General features: G+C 52.0%; 2 protein-coding genes across 3 annotated transcripts; one reads left to right on the top strand and one right to left on the bottom strand.

Annotated features, from left to right (window-relative positions):
* Nucleotides 1-366: 366 nt before the first annotated feature.
* COQ4 (coenzyme Q4) lies at nt 367-9,834 on the bottom strand. The gene is made up of 7 exons (XM_070430559.1): nt 9,471-9,834; nt 9,264-9,395; nt 8,134-8,230; nt 7,507-7,609; nt 3,466-3,595; nt 2,843-2,936; nt 367-2,330 (listed from the first exon to the last, which is right to left on the bottom strand). The coding sequence occupies exons 1-7, from the start codon at nt 9,538-9,540 to the stop codon at nt 2,165-2,167; spliced, it is 792 nt and encodes a 263-aa protein (XP_070286660.1). The 5' UTR covers nt 9,541-9,834; the 3' UTR covers nt 367-2,164.
* Nucleotides 9,835-9,961: 127 nt separating this feature from the next.
* On the top strand, nt 9,962-20,361 carry TRUB2 (TruB pseudouridine synthase family member 2). 2 transcript variants are annotated; one of them, XM_070430560.1, is made up of 8 exons: nt 9,962-10,091; nt 10,422-10,553; nt 11,282-11,356; nt 12,716-12,777; nt 13,868-13,949; nt 15,914-15,986; nt 16,510-16,646; nt 17,435-20,361. In XM_070430560.1, exons 1-8 carry the CDS (start codon nt 9,983-9,985, stop codon nt 17,767-17,769), a joined length of 1,005 nt encoding a protein of 334 aa, XP_070286661.1. In that variant the 5' UTR covers nt 9,962-9,982; the 3' UTR covers nt 17,770-20,361. The 2 variants fall into 2 exon arrangements, with proteins under 2 accessions (XP_070286661.1, XP_070286662.1); XM_070430561.1 differs by lacking the exon at nt 9,962-10,091 and adding an exon at nt 10,175-10,254.
* Nucleotides 20,362-20,400: the final 39 nt, after the last annotated feature.

Raw genomic sequence — 20,400 nt, forward strand, 5'->3', positions numbered from 1 at the left:
AATAATTTCGGAGTGCTCTGGCCCGGTAGCTCAGTTGGCTGGAGCATCGTCCCTGTTCATCAAGGTTGTAGGTTTGATCTCTGGTCAGGACACATACAAGAAGTAACCAATGAATGCATAAATAAGTGGAATGACAAATCAGTGTTTCCCTTCCTCTCTCTCTCTCTGGAAAATAAAAGTAAAAATAAATAAAAAGTTAAAAAAAAATTTCTGAGTGGTGAGCACTCTAATAAGGTGATGTGGAGTAAAGGGGAGGGGGCGTCTCAGATGGCGTGGTCAGGGCAGGCCCCTAATGAGGTGACATTTGAGCACAGATGTGAATAACAAGAAGCTGTCTATGTAATGACTTGGGAACAAAGACAGGAAAAAGGTCAACATGGTTTATTAAGATGAATGTAAGTTTCTGGGTAGAAGTTGACAGGGCCTCATGGCCTGAGGTAAGAACTCAGTATGCGGTAGCTATAGCCAGTATAATTTTCCTCCAGCTGGTGACAAAAATGCCACCCTTTGATCTGGAAGCAGGACTCTACCGGCCACCCCCGCTAATCCCGATACCCAGCGCCCATCTCTTGCGTGCTGTAGAGGCCCAGGGTTGTGCAGGCACCAAGAGGCTGGAGCAGGTGAGCTACCAGGCTGGGCAGAGGCCATCTCGAGTCTGACCTTTCGCCCCTGATCTTGGCACTGTTGACTTTTACTGCTCTAGGAACAGTGCCTGGGATCCTGGGAAGCCATGGAAATGGCGGACAGGTCTGGAAAGGCCTATACTGCAAAGATCGATGAGGTATGAGGAGCCCACTCCAACCTCCTCCTCTTTCTGCAGAAACTCAGCTCAGGAAAAGGCTTCCCTCTTGAAAAGGCGATGGCTCCGAGGTCAGCCTCCAGCCTCCCACGTCCTCCCTCTGCCACTGGGAGCCCTAGACCGGGATGTGCGGGCACAAGGCCGACACACGGGCATGGCAGTGCTGAGCAGGTCTTCCAACAACCCCCAGGTCCAGCCCCAGCTGTTCCTGTTGCCTCTGTAGGAAAATTCAATAAATAGTACCACCTCCCCCCATGACTGTTGGTGTCAATGTGATAATAAACAGAAGTGTTTGGCACTGCTTAGCACACAGTACAGTTATAACTACACTGTAATTGTTACCATCCGTAGGGAAACTGAGGCACAAGAAAACCAAGCAGGAGGCCTTGCAACCTGTGTTCTAGTTACTCCAGCCAAGGCCTTGCCCATCCTGGGCCTTTGTTGCCCTCGCCACACAACGAGGAACCAGTCCCTCAAAACTCTAAAGGCTCTGCATTCTCGTCGAGTATCTGGTTCTAAATCCACAGCCAGGGCCACCTCCTCTTCCACGATCCCTTTTACTTGTCCGTCCCCACTCCTTGGCTCTGACCCAAGGAAAATGCCTGGTTGCTGCTCTAAGATGAACCTGTAGTCTCGCAGCTGCTCCTCCACCTGCGCACACAGTAACGCAATCGCTCCTGCCCCTTGGTCCTTCAGAGAGCATCACCGCATGAAGCCTCCGCAATAACCAGAGGTGCTGTTCTCCTTCCCTTTAGCGATGAAATGGGCTGAGGGGAGGGATTGCCCCAGGCCCTCTGCTAGAAAACCCTAGAGGAGTTAGGAGCTTGAATCTGTTGGGCCAACTTCAGGCCCGAGGTGGGCCAAGCGGCTGAAGCACAGGCTGGAGGGGGTGTTTCCTCTCGGGGCTCAAAGGCCCAAGGCTGCCAGCCAGCCAGCACTGGGCGAAGGCAGGGAAGCAGGCCCTCGACCTGAGGGAGCCTTTCTTCGGACAGTGGAGACTCCCTTCCCCTCTGCCTCCCTCTTCTCCAGCCTTTGGGATTGGGTCGCATCCTCACTCCTGGGAAGACGCTCAGCCTGGCACCCAGGAAGCCCTGGCTGGGAGGGAGGGTCTAGAGCAGGTGTGGACCAGTGCGAGTCCAGATGGCTGGTTCCTGTCCACGTGTGGTTCTCTAGGCAGCTCCAGGCTCCCCTGGGAGCTGCACTGCCTGCTCCCGCCTGGGTTGGCCCTCAGAGCCACTCAGCACTGTTACAACAAATTTTGATAAGTAATATCCAAAGGTCAATGTTCAAAGAAAAGGAACAAAGGTAGTGGCCATGGAGCCTTCTGCCTCCAGGGGAAGTGGGTGGGGTGAGGGTGAGAAGGGCCTAGGCCTTGATGTGCATGGGGGGGTCCGTGATGCCCAACTCCTCCCGCAGAGCCTTCAGGGGCTGCTCCCAGCGCCGCTCGTAGTACAGATTGAGGACACACGGGGCCCTGCGCCCGTTCTGAACTGCCCACGGGACCAGCTCCGAGACCAGCACTTGCAGGTGCCTATGGGGCAGCAGAGGGAGAGAACAGAGGGTCCTGAGGGCCGGCACACTGTGTGCCCAGCGGTCCACGTGCATTTTCTCAGGTGATCCTCACACAGACCCAAGACGAAGTGGTTATTATCACCAATTTTCAAATGAGGAAGCAGAAAATCAGCGAGGCTAGAATCCCGCGCCCAAAGCCACCCATCTTGACCGTGCCACGCCCAGGTTTAAATTGAGGGCTACCTCACTCCAGAAACGAATGTCGATTGCCCCCACCGCAACTGCATCATTCTGCCCTGGCACCGAGGCCTGGCCCAAGAGACTCGAGGGTCCAAACTGTCCAGGCTTCATTTATTGGCCTGGAGGCCCCGGGCCAAGCCAGTTTCACCTCTCCGCCCCGTTCCTTCCACCCTGGCTTCCTGGAGGACCACTGAGGCTGCTTAGGAAGGCTGCATGCTCTTCCTTTTCCTGGAGCCTTGGCCCCTTTTGACATCTTCCTTGACCCCTCACCCCCACCCCTTGAGAACTTACTGGGCACTGAGTCGGATTGGTCCAAAGAGTGCGCCCAGGATGCACATGGGCAAGCCGGTCTGGACAGCCTCAAACCACTTCACCACGATCTCCCCTGCAGGACAGGGTAGGGATGGAGGTGGGAGGTGAGGAGGGGCCAGGAGAGGCCAGGGATGCTCATGGCAGGGACCAGTGAGGTGTCTGCTCCTCTCTAAGGTGTCTCTTCTCTAGAAGGGGTCAGCCATGCTAAGTCTGGTCTGTGCTGTGCCCAGGTACTCGGCTTGGTGGGGAGGAGAGTGCCCAAGAAAGAGCCAGAGGAAAGAAGGGCTGGAGAGGAAGTTTGGGGTCAGAATGCAGAAGACTTGACAGCCAGGCTAGTTCCTACAAGCCTTCGGGAGTTCCCGAGGGTGTCAGGAGAGGGAGCCTACTGCTTGGATGCTGCTCTATCTGTGTAGGAGCCATGAGAGGTACTGGGGATGGCACAGATGCTACCAAGATGTTCAGATAAAGCAAAAAATGAGGCACTATGTCAACTAATTGGTGGGTGGCAGAGAGAGGCGAGCCCTGCCCCCGGCCCTGGTGGACAGGCTTGCTGGAGCATCCTGCCCTGCCCAACCCCCACTCTCAAGGCAGCTGGCACTCACCCAGGATGTTGGTGGGCATCCCCAGCAAGGTGTGGAGCATGTCGTGCACCTCCCGGTACCGCTGGATCACATACGCTAGCTCTTCATCGTCCACGAATCGGGTGGGTGCCCGGGTATCTGGGGAGACCCTCTGACAACCATGAACCTCCCCTAGACACCTTTCCCACAGTTCCCAAGGCCCAACTGCCAGCCTCTCCTTGACTCTGTCAACCACTCCCACCAAACTCATCCCTCAAGACTCTCCGGGGACTTTGCTTCTGCCTATACCAGCTGACAAGGGAATCCTTCGTGATACTGGCAACCCCTCAACCCACGCCAACTCACACATAACATATGTAACCAGTTGGAATATATGGTACAAAAGCCCCAGGGGAGGGGGAAGCAGGATTTTAATGGGGATAGAATTTCAGTTGGACAGATGAAAAAGCTCTGGAGGTTGGTTTCATAACAATGTGAGTATACTTAACACTACTGACTGTCCATTTAGAGATGGATGAGAAAATTTAAAAATTTTTCTTTACTGATTGATTAATGATTGATTAATGGGAGAGAACATGATTTGTTGTTCTACTTACTGATGCATTTATTGGCTGATTCTTGCATGTACCCTGACCGGGGATCAAACCTGAAACCCTGGCATATCAGGACAACACTCTAAGTACCAAATGACTATCTGGCCAGGAAAGATGGGAAATTTTATGTGTTTTTTTGTTTTGTTTGTTTTTTACCACAATTAGAAGTTGAGGGTAAAAAAAAAACCCCTTAGCATGAGCTAAGGATCCTAGCGTGTTCTCTCCCACCGCCCTCATCTTCACCTTGGTAATTCCTGCTCATCCTTAATGACCCCGCTTAAGTGTCCCCTCCAAGGGCAGCGTGTTCCTGACCTGCAGACTGATCAGGCCCACAGCATGGTCTCCTGTAGCGTGCTGCACCTCCCTATGGCACTTGACGTGACTGCATCCTGTTTAATGCATGTGCTTGTTAACGTCTCCTTCCTGGATCTGGCTGTCCACACAGCACCACTTGCCACATGTGGCCACTGGGCCTTGACATGAGACAAGTTCCAGCTGAGACATGCTATCCATGAAAATCACACACTGGATTTCAAAGACTTAGTATGAGAATAGTGTCAAGTCTCAATAATTAAAAAATAACTAAAAATTGACTACGTGCTGAAATGTATTTTAGATACACTGGGTTAAACAAAATGCTATTAAAATTAATTCCACCTGTTTTTTTTGGCTTCACTAACGTAGCTAGCAGCAGATTTAAATTTCCTACATGGCTTGCATTCTAGTTCCATGAAGAGCGCTGCAGCGGTCTGGTCTTCCTGTCCCCACGCGTGGCCTCAGCCTGTCCAGAGGCTGAGAGGTTTGTGTCTTTGCAGCTTGGGGGCTGCTGGTTCAGTGCCATGCTCTATGTGTGGCCTCACTGGGTCCTGCTTTCTTTTGTAGCGTTCTGCTTGTGTGAAGCTGAAGGTGATCACAGTAATAGCAGCTAGACTTACTGAGTCCCTACTATGTGCCTGCACTGGATGACGTCCTTTACATATATTACCATACTTCATCTTCATGACCATCTAGGGGGTGGATGCTGTTATGAGCCTCAGATACAGATAAGAAAAATGGGCCCGGCTGGTGTGGCTCAGAGGTTGAGCGTGGACCTATGAACCAGGAGATCACAGTTCGGTTCCAGGGTTGCTGGTTCAACCCCCAGGAGGGAAGGGTGTGCTGGAGGCAGCCAATCAATGGTTCTCTCTCATCATTGATGTTTCTATCTTTCTCTCCCTTCCTCTCTGAAATCAATAAAAAATATTTAAAAAAAAAGAAAAAGAAAAATGAGGCTCAGAGAGATAAAGTAACTTCCCAAGATCACACCACTAATCAAATGGCTGAGCCAGGATTTGAAACAGTTTGCTGGATTCCAAGGCCAACAGCTCTAACATCCATTATTGATAAGCCTTATTAGTGCCCTGGAAGATAAACACTAGGTCCTTTTCCTCAGATAAGGAATCTGAGCCCCAGAAAGGCCAAATGACTCGCCCAGGCCCTAAAGCTGGGAGGAGAGGCAGGATTCTAGCTCAGCCTACTCTTCACTCCAAAGCTCATGCCTCACAATCTTGATACCACAAGGACAACTGACCGCATTCCTTACCAAGGTCCACGCAGGGTGGGTGACTTCACTCTGAACCTTGATCTAAATCTCTGCTGGTGCAAAGGTGTTACTTCACCTTTCGTGGCTGCTGGTTCCCATCCTCTGGAAGTGTCACAACCGCTCGGGCTGTTAGCACAGCTGGGGCTGTAGCTGGGCAAGGTGCCAGGGAGGCCCTGCAGTCCCCTCCCCTCCTCAGTAATAGGACAAAGGCTCTGGGGGAACTTCAGAAGGCTGTCCCTCCCTGGCTGACACTAGGGGCAGGTTACCTTGGTGCGTTTCCCATTGATGAAATAATTTGCATCCTGGTGAAGTGTGAGAGAGAGGGTCTAAACTGGGGTGGGGGCAGGTGCCAGGAATGTATGGGTGCAGCTTATTTTTTCAAGGATAATAACCTAGAGCAGTGGTTCTCGACTGTCCACCAGGGGACATTTGCAAAGTCTGGAGACATCTGTGGTAGTTAGGACTTAGGGAGGTGCTACTGACATCTGGCGGGCAGAGGCCAGGGAGGCTGCTAAACATTCTGCAATGCACAGCACAGCCCCACAACAATGACTTATCCAGCCCAAAAAGTCAATAGTGCCAAGGTTGAGAGACCCAATTCCAAAGGAACCTTCACTCACTCCGTCACCTCCCCCAGCCTGGCTGGCTCCTGCGCTGGGCTGGGCAGCATTTCAGAGGTCCTTTGTGGGGATGTGTACATGTTGGCGGGTGGGGGGAGGGGCGGGGGCTGTATCCTAAGGCGCTTTTATAAATCAGATGTTACTCTCCTGCTTGAAACCCTCAGGGGCTTCCTATTGCTCCTATTACAAAATGCAGACTCCTTCCCATGGCTGGCAGGGCCTGGCCCGGCTGATCTCCCCGCCCATGGCTGCCTCCCCCGACTCTCTCCTCTGTGGCCACGTGGGTAGGTCTCCCTCTCCTTAAACTCAGAGCCTCCCACTTGCCAATCCCTTGGGATGGTCTTCCTGTGTTTCCTCGGGGCTGGCTCCTCCTCCTCTTCTTAGTCTCCCAGGACCACCAAATCGAAAGTGGCCAACCCCACGCCCACCCTTGTCCTGTCTCGATGATTGCTGTCCTCATAGCACCATCTGCTCGAATGCGAGCTCCACAAGGTAGGCTCTTGGCTGGTTTTATTCACTGCATCCCAATTACTATGAACAGTGCCTGGTAAGTTCTAAGTACTCAATAAATATTTTATATGAATTTTTATATGACTATTTCTTTCTTTTACTGTTTTATTTACCTCCCCAGCCAGAATATTAGGTCCATGAGGGCAGAGATCGCCTGGTTAGTTCACTATTATGTCCCCAGGCCCTGGAACAATGTGATGACATATGCCAGATGCTAAACAAATGAATGAGTTCCTCAGTAATTGGGACTCCCCCCCGGCCCCCCCCCCCCGCCCCCCCGCCACCTGGGGCTGGAGAGTGCCACGACTTGCCATCCCCTAGGGAAGCATAGAGTCTGGAACAGGGGACACAGGGCAGCAGTTAACAGCATGATCTGGGTGTGCGTATTGCTTCCATTAACACTGGCTGTATGAAGCCAGCAAGTTGCTTAACACCTCGGAGCCTCAGTTTCATCTATTCAAAGGGCATAATAAAATGTACTTGACGGCATTATTGGGAGGATTCAGCAAGATCATGTAAGCCTGGCATCTGGAATGCAGTAGAGGTTAATAAATGCTGGCCAGAATTCTCGGCTGGAGCGATGTTACTGGCCCATTTACCTGTCCCAGAGAAAATGACAAAGGCTTGGCACAAGAGACTGAAAAGCACTTCTGCCCATGGTGGCAACTTAGGGTTCCTCCTTTCTTGGGACGCCACTCCCATGCCTCTCATCTGACCTTCCTGGTGAGGGCCAAAGGCACAGAACCTGGACACTCACATTCACATCCAGGAAACGGAGATACTCGCGGCCGAGGGAGCCCTCAGGCAGGCTCTGGAGCTTGTCCAGGTCAAGGGTGGACAGAGAGATCCGGGGACGCTCCCTGCAAGGCAGAAGGCAGGACCTAGGTATTGGGAGGGCACCAGCAAAGGCAGGTAAAAGGTTCCGCTGGAACAAGGTTGAGAGAGGGGAAGGGGCAGAGCAACAAGGGGGTCACAAGTCCCGAGGGGGCTTGTTCTGTTTGGCAGGGACTGAGGAGACCACTGCAGGTCGCGCTTCCTGCCTACAGGGGCACAGTCTAGGCAGGCAGACCTCACAGGTGGTCAGGGTACTCACCAAGGGCACTGCAGGAAGGGGTGAGGGTACAGTTAGCACGTGTTATGGAAGCTTAGAGAGGGTATAGAGCCCTGTGGCTGGAACTGGGCCGAGGCCACCAGATGGCACTACCCAGGGGTGATCGTAGTGTCTATATGAATTGCTTCCCTTGAGTTAAGCAGTGCCCAGCCTGTGCAGCCATCCATAGCCAGGATATGGAGAGCTCCCTAGAGGAACAGGACTGACACAATGGGACTCGAGATTCCCACAGAATATTTCCAACCGACACCCCCAAGCAGAGCTGGAACCTACTGCAGGATCTGGGCACCCTCTGAGTCCCTCTTCATCTGGTCCCTGAGGACCCTCAGGGCACGGCACCCTGTGGTTTCCCCTAGAACTGCAACCATGTCTGAAAGGAAATTGGGACAAATACAGGATCTGATTAGGTAAGTTACCTGACCTGGTCTGAGTCTCAATTTCCTAACTGATAAAGATCTACCTCTTAGTTATGAGCATTCATGTTAAACACTTAGCAAATCATCCTGCACAGAGGTAGGGCTCAATACAGCTATACTTATTAGTATTGCAGTTATTAATCTGCTGGGATGAGGTAGCTCCAGTTAGCACAGTGCTTTCCAGATCACTTTCACATCCACGATCACAACACAATATAATGTCTCCATTGACAGGCACAAGCTTTGGTATCAGAGTGCTGGGTTTGAGTCCAGGTGCAGTCACTATCTAGGTGATCTTGTATAAACTACTTCCCATTTCCAAGCCCCAGTGTCCTAGTTTGTGCAGATAACAGCTTTCTAATAGGGTTAATGTAGAAATCAAAAGCATCATGCATAATAAAGCACTTAGCACAGTGAGCAACCAGCATTATCATTTTTATTAGCAGGAGTAATAGTACCCTCCAGACCTAAGAAGCCTGGGAGGGATGAGGAAGGCATGGCAGAATCTTAGGATGCTCTAGTTATACATCCAACAAACATTTATCGAGCATTTATTATGGGCCAGGCACCATCCACAATGCTGCCGATACTGTGGGAAAAGGCAGTCATGGTCCCGAACCTTATAGAGTTTAATTTCTGGTGGGTTGTTATCATTCAATGGTGCTTATAAATCACCTATTTAGTCCAGAGGTTGCCACTGTGGCTGGATGACAGAATATCCTGGGAAGTCGTTTCAAAGGGGAGAGGGGCTCAGATTCCAGGCCCCTTCCTCCTGCCCTCTCCACACCTGACAGATACGGAACCCAGGCATCTGCATTTTTACGAATGTACCGGGTGATTATGAGGTACAGCCTCCAGCCTTGGGTGCCCGGACCTAGTCTATTCCCCAGTGACCCGTAGGAAACGGAAATTTTGACAGAGGCCGGGGCCTGCCCAGGCTTCCAAGGCAAGGGCCTCCCGGGAAGCGCGGGGCATGGGCGGCCTTACCGTGGCGATATGGGTTGTAGAGGGCCATGCCCGCAGAGCCGGCGGTCAACAGCACCTTCTGCAGCAGGGACGTAGGGATGTGTTCGGGGTAGAGCAGGCCGGTGCCCTGGCTCGCGGCTCGGAGCGGCACATCTGCGGGGCAAGAAGAAGGCCGGGGTCAAAAGTGTGGGGGCGACCCCAAGACTTCCCTCCGTCCCCGCCACTTGCCTGCAGCAGGGCCAGGGAGAGCTTGGAACAGACGGAGGGGACGCAGGGTCCCGCGCAGCAGCGTCACCATGACAGCACGCGCTGCCCGGAGGTCGCGGGAGGACCGGCGGGGCAGGGCCGCTGCTCCAAACTTCCCTGGCGACCGAGCGCCGGGAAGGTCAGAAGAACTCGAGCCCTATTCCTCCGAGTAGGGCCTTTGGGAGGCGGGGGAATGGGGCCGAGGAAAGGGGAAGTGAGCCCAGGCGAGCTGTCTGCCACCTCCTCTACAGATGAAAACTCCCCATTTCACTTCACCCCCGGGAAGGGTGTCCCCGTCCGACCCACTAGCACGGGGCTTCGGCGACGGAACACACTTCCCTTTCCGCACACCGTTCCCCCGAGGATGTTAGGGGGAGAACCACTTCCGGCTGCGAAACCTGACGGCGCCCCTTGTACGGACTCTATTTGGTGCGGGACCGTACGGCACTTCCGCCCATCCAGCTTGGCCCGGAACCTGCGCCGCCGGCGCTGACATGGGGGCAGCCGGCGTGGCCCGGCTGCACGGGCTCTTTGCGACCTACAAGCCCCCCGGGCTGCACTGGAAGCACCTGCGGGATACGGTGGAGCTGCAGCTTCTGAAGGGTGAGTGCCTTCAGCCGGACTCCCGATTGCGCGCCCGTTCTCCCGGGAATCCCTTCTGATCCTCTAGCAAAACAAAGTCATGTGATCTAGTCGCCTGGACAGAGCGCTTTTCTAATCATGGGTTACGCCTCACCTTCCCTGTGTTCACATGGGCAAACAATAAGTAAGTCATAGGGTTGGGATTTGAACTCGTCTGTTTCCTAACTGTTCTGTTCGCTGGTGCGCGCCGTGGGTCCTCGTCCGTCTCCCGCATCTCGGTACTTCCCTGCCCCCTCCTCCCCAGGTGTTGGGACAGAATTGACACGATGTCCTCACCCTGTGTATGCACAGGTCTCAATGCTGGGAAGCCGCCTGCCCCTGAGCAGCGTGTTCGCTTTCTGCTGGGCCCTGTGGAAGGCAGCGAAGACAAGGAGCTGACCCTCACAGCCACCAGCGTGCCCACCCTCACCAACCATCCGCTGGGTAAGGCGCATTCAGGCAGGGGCTGGGGTCGGGGTCAGTACTCAGACTCCTGTCCCAGACCTTCGGGGGGCCGCAGTGGGGTTGAAGTGTTTGGCAAGGAATATGCAAATTTTCCAGGTAGGAAATGCTTCAGGCTTTGCAGGTTCAATTCTGCCATTGTAGTGCAAAAGCAGCTGTAGGCAGTATGTGAAGCCGTGAGCCTGGCTGTATTTCAATCAGACTTTATTTATGGACACTGACCTTCGAATTTCACATAATTTTCATATGGCACAAACTATTATTCACTTGATTTTTTTTTTTGGAATCTGTGAAAAATGGGGGAAAAAGTTTAACTCGTGGGCCATTATAAAAACAGGCTTGAGGATTTGTCCTGTGGACTGTAGTTTGCTGACCCCTTTACGATTCCCAGACTCCAGGTAGGAATTGAGACCTTCGGGTGGAAGTCCTAAGGAGGTAGAAGATGTTGGGAGGCTATATGATGACCAAGGGGAACCTGTAAACTTCTTCAGCAGTGATATACAGTGTAACAATCACAAGTATGGTATAATAAGGATCTGCTTTGTACTAGATACTGTGTTAAGCTTTTTCCAAATACCATCTCACTGAAACTTCACCACAACTCTATGAGGTCTAACCTATAGCTGCAAGGCTACATACTAGGAATGAGCCACACAGCCCGGAGCCATCCGTATTTGTTGAGGAAAGGTACCTCGTCTGTTTCCTTTTAGTACGTGGACCAGCATTCACCAGCCTGAAGATTGGCGTGGGACACCGGCTGGATGCCCAGGCATCTGGGGTGCTTGGTAGGTGAGGGGGTGCAGTGATATAGGCTTGGGGGAGGATTGGGAGATACCAGAAGCCCAGCCCACTTTTAACCTGATATCCCTTTCTCACCACTATTCTCCCCTGATTCTCGCCCCAAATCCGATCAGCTGGTGGAAGGGGGGAGGGGGAGTCACAATCGCCCACCTTTATCATGTGATCTCTGCATGTGATGTGGTACAAAGCCATTCACCACAGCAGCCTTACTAGGTAGATGTTGTATGATTTTATGAATGAAGAAAGTAAGGTCCCACAGCTTAGGTGACTTGTCCTAGGTCACATGGCTAGTGAATGCCCTCGGTCCAGAGAGGGGAAACCATCATTGCTTTCGTGGGGTTGCCAAGCATGGGACTCTGGCCTCACCAGCGAGGGTCTGGACACACAAAGCCCTGAGTCATGAGCCATCTGTGGCCCCAGGGTCAGGCGGTGTCTACATCCGTACGCGACAGTCACAGTCCCCTTGTCTTGCTTCCCGGGGCACTGGCAGGCAGACATGATCTCATGCCCCCTCCCTGTCTAGGAGTGAATGGAGGACCGTTCTCTCCTTCAGCCAGAGGGAGAAACAGCGGGAGAGGCAGGGAGTGACCACAATGCCCTCATTTAAGGGGCCCTTCCTTTGTGCTGACTGCTTCCTGTGCGTGGCCTCAGCCTTCATGACGGGCCGGGCAGTGTTTTTTCCCCACTTTACTGATGAAGAGCCTGAAGCCCACGGAGGTTAAGGACATGCTTAGAGCCTCTCCTGACTTAAGTGCAGGTCTCTGTGACTGGGCCAGCGGTCTCGTACTTTTGAGTGCATCAGAAAGCCCTGGAAAGCCCTGGCCGGTGTGGCTCGGTCGGTTGGTTGGTTGTCATCCGGTACACCAAACGGTTGCTCGTTCAATTCCTGGTCAGGGCACGTGCCCAGGTTGCAGGCTTGTACCCAGTAGGGGGCATGCGGGAGGCAGCCTATTAATGTTTTCCTCATATCCATGTTTCTCTCTCCCTCTCTCTCTCTCTCTCTCTCTCTCTCTCTCCCTTCCTTCCTCTCTCTTCCTCTCTCTCTAAAGATCAATTTAAAATCCTTTTTTTTAAAAAAAAGAAACCCCTAGAGAGCTGGCTAAGCATCCTAGGCCCCTCCCCGCCACAAGTCAGAGTCAGTGCACACGGGTGGAACCCAGAAATCCACATTGTCATTTATACCCAGAGGAGCTCACTTGCTTCCTGTAGAAGAAGCTGTCCTTGCCCCCTGCTGGCTTCAGCAGCATTGGACGTGGGAATATTCTGATGGCAGGTGTCGGGGATGGGGTCCCAGGGAAACGGGAAGGGGGGGCAGGTGTGAGATCAGCCTGGGTTCCTTTCAGTGCTCGGCGTGGGACAGGGACGCAGTCTCCTCACCGACATGTACAACGCACACCTCACCAAGGTACAGGGGGCTGGGGACAGCCCGCTTATCCTCTAGTCCTTTCCCTGGGGGTCACTGGCAGGATTCTGAAGCTGAGATGATTCCATTGGGAACATCCAGGCCATAAGTAAGCATGTTTTTATGGTCACATGCTATGGAAGACTAACAGCAACGTAACAGTGACAGCTGGCACTATTGCATGCTGGCTGCTCTGTGCTGAGCACTGTACTGTACGTGGACTCCCTTGTGAGCGCCTCACTACTTCCCTGCAGAGTGGGATCTGTTGTTAACCCATTTACAGATGAGAGAACTCAGAGAGGATGTCACTTGCTCAGGGTCGTGTAGCCTGAAAGGGACAGAGCTGGAGTTTGAACCGGGATCTGTCCGACACCGGAGCCTGATCCGGACACCACTTCATTCTCTCCCCAAGACCGAGAGGTGGATGTCACTATCTAGGCATCAGGACGATCTGGCACCACGAGCGTGTGCAATAGGTGTCATGTTAGAAGGTCCCTGTTTTTAATGGTTAAGAGCACAAACTCTGGAGCCAAAACCAGCCTCTCCCTGTGCCAGCTGTGGGTCCTTGGGTGGGTTACTTCACATCTGTGCGCCTCCGCTCCGCATCTCGTAAATGGGAACGATAATAGTACCTCTTCTGCATTAGGGTCACCTTGAAGCTAAGATTAGTGCCTACATGCCACGTAGCCCATGGTAAATGCTCCATCAGTGTCACTGTTGTCACCATCTCCATCATCGTTGTCATCATTACTCTGAGTTGTGGCAGAGGCATTCAGCTGCGTGGATCATACTTCAAGGGGGTGGAAGGAAGACTACAGGGCGTGCTAGCAGGGGCCAGCGTGACAGATTGTCAGGTTGCTGGAGTGGAGAGGCGTGGAGTGTCCTTCAGTGCCCTTTGTGGGCTGCCAGTCCTGACTGTCCTAGGAAAGTCCAGCATCCTTCCCCTGGGGGCAGCGGGCAGCCAGGCAAGGACTGAGCATCTGAGCTCCCTGGGGACCTAATGGCCCCACCCCCAGTCTCAGCCCAGCACCTCCCTCAGTGCTGAGGCTCCGCGCAGGGACACAACTGGGTCTTCCCCTCCCTGTCCTCGCAGGATTACACTGTTCGCGGCCTCCTGGGCAAAGCCACGGATGACTTCCGCGAGGACGGGCGGCTGGTGGAGAAGACAACATATGGTGAGAGCCCCTGGGAGCCCAGGGCATGTGGAGGAGCAGCTGAGGCTGCCCCCGCATTTGCTTTCCCTTTCCTCCCCCCAAGTCTCTTAGACACGCCAAGCTCGGGCTGCTATTGGGGGGGCTTTGGACACATCGTTCTGACAGGAGTGCCCTGTGTTCCCTTGTGCCTCTTCACCTGGTTTAAATGTCACTTCCCCAGGGAAGCTTTTCTAGCCCTTATACGTGGACTAGATGGACTCTCAGAATAGTAATTAACTAATGATTACTAGCTATTTAAAATCCATCTCCCCACCAGATTGATACCCATGAGAGTAGAAACTAATTTCACTCCTGTGGTCACACACAGCCCAGGGTCTGGGACGTGGGAGGTGCTTGTTGGATGGGGGGTGGGGGATGGGGGATAGGTAGGGACAGATGGATGAATGAATGCTTGGGTGGGGGTGGATGGCCCATTCTTCACTTACTCTCACCATGCTCTAACACTGTAATTTATCGTGTTTGTTCTGGCCAGATAGCTTGGTTGGTTAGAGCGTCGTCCTGATATGCTAAGGTTGTGGGTTTGATCCCTGGTCAGTGCACATTCAAAAATCAACCAGTGAATGCATGTATAAGAGGAACAACAAATCGATGTTTCTCTCTCCCTCTCCTTTCCTCTCACAAAAAAATAAAAAAAATAATCATTGCATTTGTTTATTTGGCATATGTTTTTGAGCACCAGCCATGTTCTAGGCACTGGGAGGACATACAGTAAATTAAATGGGTCTACAAGTACAGTGAACTCAGTCCTAAGAGGAGAGCAGACACACCCACACCTTCTGGGGCAGATTAAAGCCTGGCAGGACAACACTGTGTGTGTAGGTGTGTGTCAGCATCCAAAACGCATCTAAAGACAACTACCAAGTTGACACTTCTGGGAGAAAGGAAGCCAGAATTTGGAGAATAGAGGGTGGACGATGATAGAGATGATAACAGTGATAGAGATGCTGATGCGGATCTGAATTTCTTCTTTTGTTTTTTTTAAGATTTTTTTTAGAAGGAGAGGAAGGGAGAAGGAGAGAGAGAGAAGCATCAATGTGGGAGGGAATTGTCCATCAGCTGCCTCCTGCATACCTCCTACTGGGATTTGAGCCCACAACCCAGGCATGTGCCCTAACCAGAATCAAACTGGCAACCTTTCAGTGCATGGGATAATACCCAACTAACTGACCCACATTGGTCAGGACGCAGATTCATATATCAATTACATAATTAAAAAATAATGTAAAAACCAAAGAAAATTAAATGGTGGAAAGAGACCCAGGTGCAGATGGCAGAAGCCAGGAAGAAAAAGCCACATACTCCAGGAGGGCTTCCTGGAGGAGGCAGCATTTGAGTTGGCTATAAATGAGAGGAGGAGGCAGGGGCATTCCAGATAAGACAACAGCATGGAAGAAGCCAGGCAGAAGGGATGAGAGGCCTAGGCCCTTCCAAGCTGGCAAGTCTTCAGCTACTACAACTGCTCCCTAACCTTTGGCACTTGCCCCAGCTGGGCCACAGGATCAGCCTGCCAGCAGAGTTTGTGAGTGTCCCCGGGCTTTGCTGCTGCCTGTGCCATAGTTACTCGGTGAGACCAGCAGGCAGAGCTACTCCCACTTTTGCCACTTGTTTCTGCATTTGGACAGATGGCACCATCCCTGAATACTAGGCAAAAATCAGATTATATCTTTGAGCTTCATTTCCAGAAGAAAATGTTAGTCATCTAGAGTCTCACAGCCCCTTGAATGTGTCCTTAACATGCTGAGTTCATGTGTATCTTTCTGAGAAGAGGGGCCCACACTTTCATAAGATTCTCAAAGGCCTCTCAACCCCCAAATGGACCAGAGGATGCTCTGGGATCCCCTTCAAATTCTGAGGCTTGTTTGGGGGAGGGAGTCGGTCAGGTTGCTGTTGCCCACCTGTGTGCCAACCATCCCTGTCTTTTTCAGACCACGTGACCAGAGAGAAACTGGATCGAATCCTGGCCGTGATCCAAGGCTCCCATCAGAAGGCCCTGGTGACGTAAGTGGGGCTCCACCCACCCTCCCTGAAACGGCCCTCTAGGAGGTGCCAGAAGAGCAAGAGTTGCGTGCCCACAGGGCTCCCTTAGCCTCTGCCCAACCCAGGGGCAGATTCCACGGATCTTTTCAGAGCCTGAAACCAGACATGAACCATTCACTCCTTCCACAGCATGCAGAAGTGCTTCAGTGCTGGGTGATAGGCCAGGCCTTGGGGAAACCGAGGGGAACGAAACACCAGCTGCTCTCCTAGGGAGCGTGTGATCTAATGAAGAGGCAGCCAGGGCTCCCTGGCACAGAGCCAGGGAGCAGGAGCAGGCAGCACTCGTGTGATGCTGAAGTCGGCAGAGTGTGCCGAGGAGGACAGGCTGCATTTACAGATTGGAAGGGCAGAAAACAGCTGCTGGAGGGGAAGGGGAGATGGAGAGGCATGAAGAGCTTCAGGAGTGGGCAGGGCCAGGGCTAAGCATCAGCCCAGTTCCCCACCCCACGCCAGCCACCCAAGTCTGTCCACCTCCTGATCCCAGGTACTCCAACCTCGATCTGCAGACCCAGGAGGCCTACGAGATGGCCGTGAAAGGCTTGATCCGGCCCATGAACAAGTCCCCGATGCTGATAACTGGCATCCGATGCCTCCACTTTGCGCCTCCAGAATTCCTCTTAGGTAAGTTGCCCCAGGAAGTTGGAGCAGGGAGTTGGGACTCCACGGAATGCCCTTGCAGAGGCCGGCATGTGCCAGCCCCAAACTCTGCTGGCCAAGGCAGCAAGGACTGACGTCCTTCCCAGCCCTGGGCTGGACTTGGCTGATCATAGGCACACAGAACAAATATCGTCCTATCTTCTGCCAAGTCACCCTTTGAAGCCAGAACTTAACAAGCAACTGTTAACGTTTAGCGGCTCACTTCCAGAGCCACCCGCTGCTTCAAGTAGATGTGGGCCATCAGACAGTATTCTCACTTGCCCTGTCCACCCAGCCTACTCACCCCCCCCATCCTCCCCCCCCCCCCCGCCCACACACACTGCTTTCTTCTCCACTGGTCATATTAACGAGGGCTCCATTTCTTGGGCACTAACCAAGGCTCTCACCATGCTAAGCACCTGATAGTATCAATTATCCCTCGGACTCCTCATAGCCACCCATTTTATAGATGAGCAAACCAAGTCTCAGAGCAGTGCTTTGACTGACCTGCCCACACATCACCTGGGGGTCTTCTTACAAGGCACATTCTGACTCAGCAGGTCTGGGTGGGGCCCGAGATTTTGTCTGTCTAACAATCTTTCCCTACAGGGTGGTCCTTAGGCAACACTTTGACTAGCAAAGCCCTGGAGAACTAAGGTGTTTTGCTAAGGTTATTTCACAGCCAGGAGATACCAGGGGGTGTGGATCTAGATCAGCGGACACCCGAGGCTGTGCTCCTGACCCCCGTGTCTGTCTTTGCATGTCGCTGGCAGAGGTGCAGTGCATGCACGAGACGCAGAAGCAGCTGCGGAGACTGGTGCATGAAATCGGCCTGGAGCTGAAGACCACCGCTGTCTGCTCCCACGTGCGGCGCACGCGGGACGGCTTCTTCACCCTGGACGATGCCCTGCTGAGGACCCAGTGGGACCTGCACAGCATCCAGGACGCCATCCAGGTCGCAGCCCCCCGGGTGGCAGCCGAGCTGGAGAAGAACTTGAGGCTGGGGCTGGGCACCCAGCAGCTCCATAGTCCAGGCTGGCATGGGGACAACGAGGGGCCAAGCCCTGCCTTGGAAGGCTGGGCAGCGGGTGGGGCAGCGGGTGGGTAAAGATCAGAGTTGTTCATGAGCTAGGACGGACGACTGCAGAGAGAGTAGGGGAAGTTTTATTACATGTGACGTGAAACTTTGAAGCTGTAGGAGAAAACACTTGACCCAACTGAAAAGGAAAAGCTTCTATATGGAGAAAAAGACGATACACGCATGACAGACTGATAAAAATATTTGCAATGCTTAATGAAGAACTGATATCCATAATATAGAAGGAGCTCTTATAAAACAAGAAAATTGGGCAAATGACATGAATCATATGTATATATTTAAAAATAAATCTAGCCTGGCCGGCATGGCTCAGTGATTGAGCATCGACCTGTGAACTAGGAGGTCACAGTTCGATTCCCGGTCAGGGCACGTGTGGGACATGCAGGAGGCAGCCCATCAATGATTCAATGATTCTCTCTTTGTTGATGTTTCTTTTTTCTTCCTTTTTTTAAAAAAAATATATATATGTACACACACACACACACACACACACACACACACACTAGTGGCCCAGTGCACAGATTCATGCACATAGAAAGGAAGTTAATTAGAATAAATACTTTAATATCACTATTCACCCTTTCTCTATAATAGAAGTGTCAACCAGATTCACCATCAACAATGACAGATCAAAACACACGCATGCAATTGGCGCCAGCGAGAGCTTTATATGTGTCGCACATGCACGAGTCAATTTAACCTTATATAGATATAGAATAAACTTTCTCATAAAAAAAGAAAAAACGTCATAAAAAGGTGACATCCAGCAATGATGACCTGAGAAGATGGGTGATCTGTACTGTTAGTGGAAATACACAGCTATAAGCTTTTAGGAGTGATCTGGTTGTGTGTATCAGAATTTAAACTACTACCTTATGACTTAGTTTCAGGAATCTACTAGCATCGGTTGTAGAAAGTTAGATCCATAGATGTCATAGCTGCATTGTAATAGTTACAAGTGGGAAACATCACCATCCATCAGTAAGGAACTGTTTAAGTACAGCATATACAGGATCCAAAGATCTCTTCTGATACTGTCAAGAAAATGACCCCTCCCCCATTTTTCTAGCCATTTTTCCTGCCAATTTATTTCTCTAGGCTTTGGATACTTTGCCCCGGTGCACTCTCGCTGTTTGGCCTGGTTGTTTTAACGTGTAGGCATGTGGGTATTTGCCACTGAGAACACTCAGACTAGGAGTGAGTTGGCCTCTGGCTAGAGCTCCGGTTTGGGCCCTGAGGGGAAGCACTGCTTGTCTCTGGTCTCTGCTGTCTTCTCGGGAGAGGAGGCCCCCGTCACCAGGGCTCCCTCACCTTCACTCCAGGCAACCGCAGCTCAGAGCAGTGCTGGGCAGATGTGGGCTCCTGGCTGTGAGGCCTCAAAAGCTCCCTTATCCGTAGCATGAGCAGAATGATTTCGCCCACCTGCCCACCCCTTGGGATTGTTGTGGGGACAAATGAAATCCTGGTCGGGTGCTTGTCACAGGCCTGGCACATACGATGCTCTGTATGTGAGCCGACTGCTTGGTGTGGCTACACTTCTGAACAGTGACCTTAAAGGGTTGTCACAGGTAGAGTCGGAGGCCTTCCCTCCCTGACATTGTTTCTCTGGTATAAAAATCAGCTGGAAAATGGGCAAACACGACCTCAGCCAGGTGATTAAAGGTCAACATCAACAGTGATAAGTCATGTTGGTAGTATGTACTCTCTTTTAAAAAATATATATAGCCCTAACTGGTTTGGCTCAGTGGATTGAGTGTTGGCCTGCGGACTGAAGGGTCCCAGGTTCAATTCCAGTCAAGGGCACGTACCTTGATTGCATGCACATCCCCAGTAGGGGGTGTGCAGGAGGCAGCTGATCAATGTTTCACTGATGTTTCTAACTCTCTATCCCTCTCCCTTCCTCTCTGTAAAAAAATCAATAAAATTTTTAAAAAGCTGCTCAACTTTAAAAATAATATTATATATATATTGATTTCAGAGAGGAAGGGGGAGGGAGAGAGAGATAGAAACATCAATGGTGAGAGAGAATCCTTGACTGACTACCTCCTGCACGCCCCACACTGGGGATCGAGCCTGTGCCCTGACCGAGAATGGAACCGGCTACCTCCTGGTGCATGAGACAAAGCTCAACCAACTGGGCTACACTGGCCAGGCCTCGTGATGTGATGTGATGTGATGTGATGAAAATGCCCCTTTACATTGGAGGGCTTCCTCCCAGTAACCCACAACAAATACATCAAACTCATGGAAGATGTTAATACTATGGGGAACTGCTGAGTATATGGGAATGCTCTATACTCTCAAGTTTTCTGCAAACAACTTACTAAAAAAGTCAATTAAAAAAAAAACGCAAACATTGTCTGGAGAGATCTTTGAGAATCCAGGTTCTAACCCAAACTCTTGGATTCTGACTCCGTAGGTCTGGCTGGAGTGGAGCCCTAGTGGCAGGGTTCAGAGAGCTCCGGGTTAGTGACCATACCTCGGCGCTGAGGGTGGCACACCCAGAGAGCGCCCCTCACCCCTTCCCTCCTACCCCGCCCTGTGCGTCGCTTCCATTCGCCTGTTCCTGACTGTACCCTTTAAATAAAATTGTAAACATAAGTGTTTCTTGGAGATCTGTGAGCTGTTCAAGCAAATATC

Source organism: Myotis yumanensis, unplaced genomic scaffold (assembly GCF_028538775.1).
Source record: "Myotis yumanensis isolate MYYU_CA2020_CCGP unplaced genomic scaffold, mMyoYum1.0.hap1 SCAF_12, whole genome shotgun sequence".
NCBI classification, from domain to species: Eukaryota; Metazoa; Chordata; class Mammalia; order Chiroptera; family Vespertilionidae; genus Myotis; species Myotis yumanensis.

Coding starts and splice junctions, on each gene's coding strand:
- TRUB2 (XM_070430560.1), top strand. CDS start 9,983: ATGGGGGCAGCCGGCGTGGCCCGGCTGCACGGGCTCTTTGCGACCTAC. Junction 10,554..11,281: donor CCTCACCAACCATCCGCTGG/GTAAGGCGCATT, acceptor GTTTCCTTTTAG/TACGTGGACCAGCATTCACC. Junction 11,357..12,715: donor CCAGGCATCTGGGGTGCTTG/GTAGGTGAGGGG, acceptor GGTTCCTTTCAG/TGCTCGGCGTGGGACAGGGA.
- COQ4 (XM_070430559.1), bottom strand. CDS start 9,540: ATGGTGACGCTGCTGCGCGGGACCCTGCGTCCCCTCCGTCTGTTCCAA. Junction 9,396..9,470: donor TCTCCCTGGCCCTGCTGCAG/GCAAGTGGCGGG, acceptor CTTGCCCCGCAG/ATGTGCCGCTCCGAGCCGCG. Junction 8,231..9,263: donor CTACAACCCATATCGCCACG/GTAAGGCCGCCC, acceptor ATTTCCTTTCAG/ACATGGTTGCAGTTCTAGGG.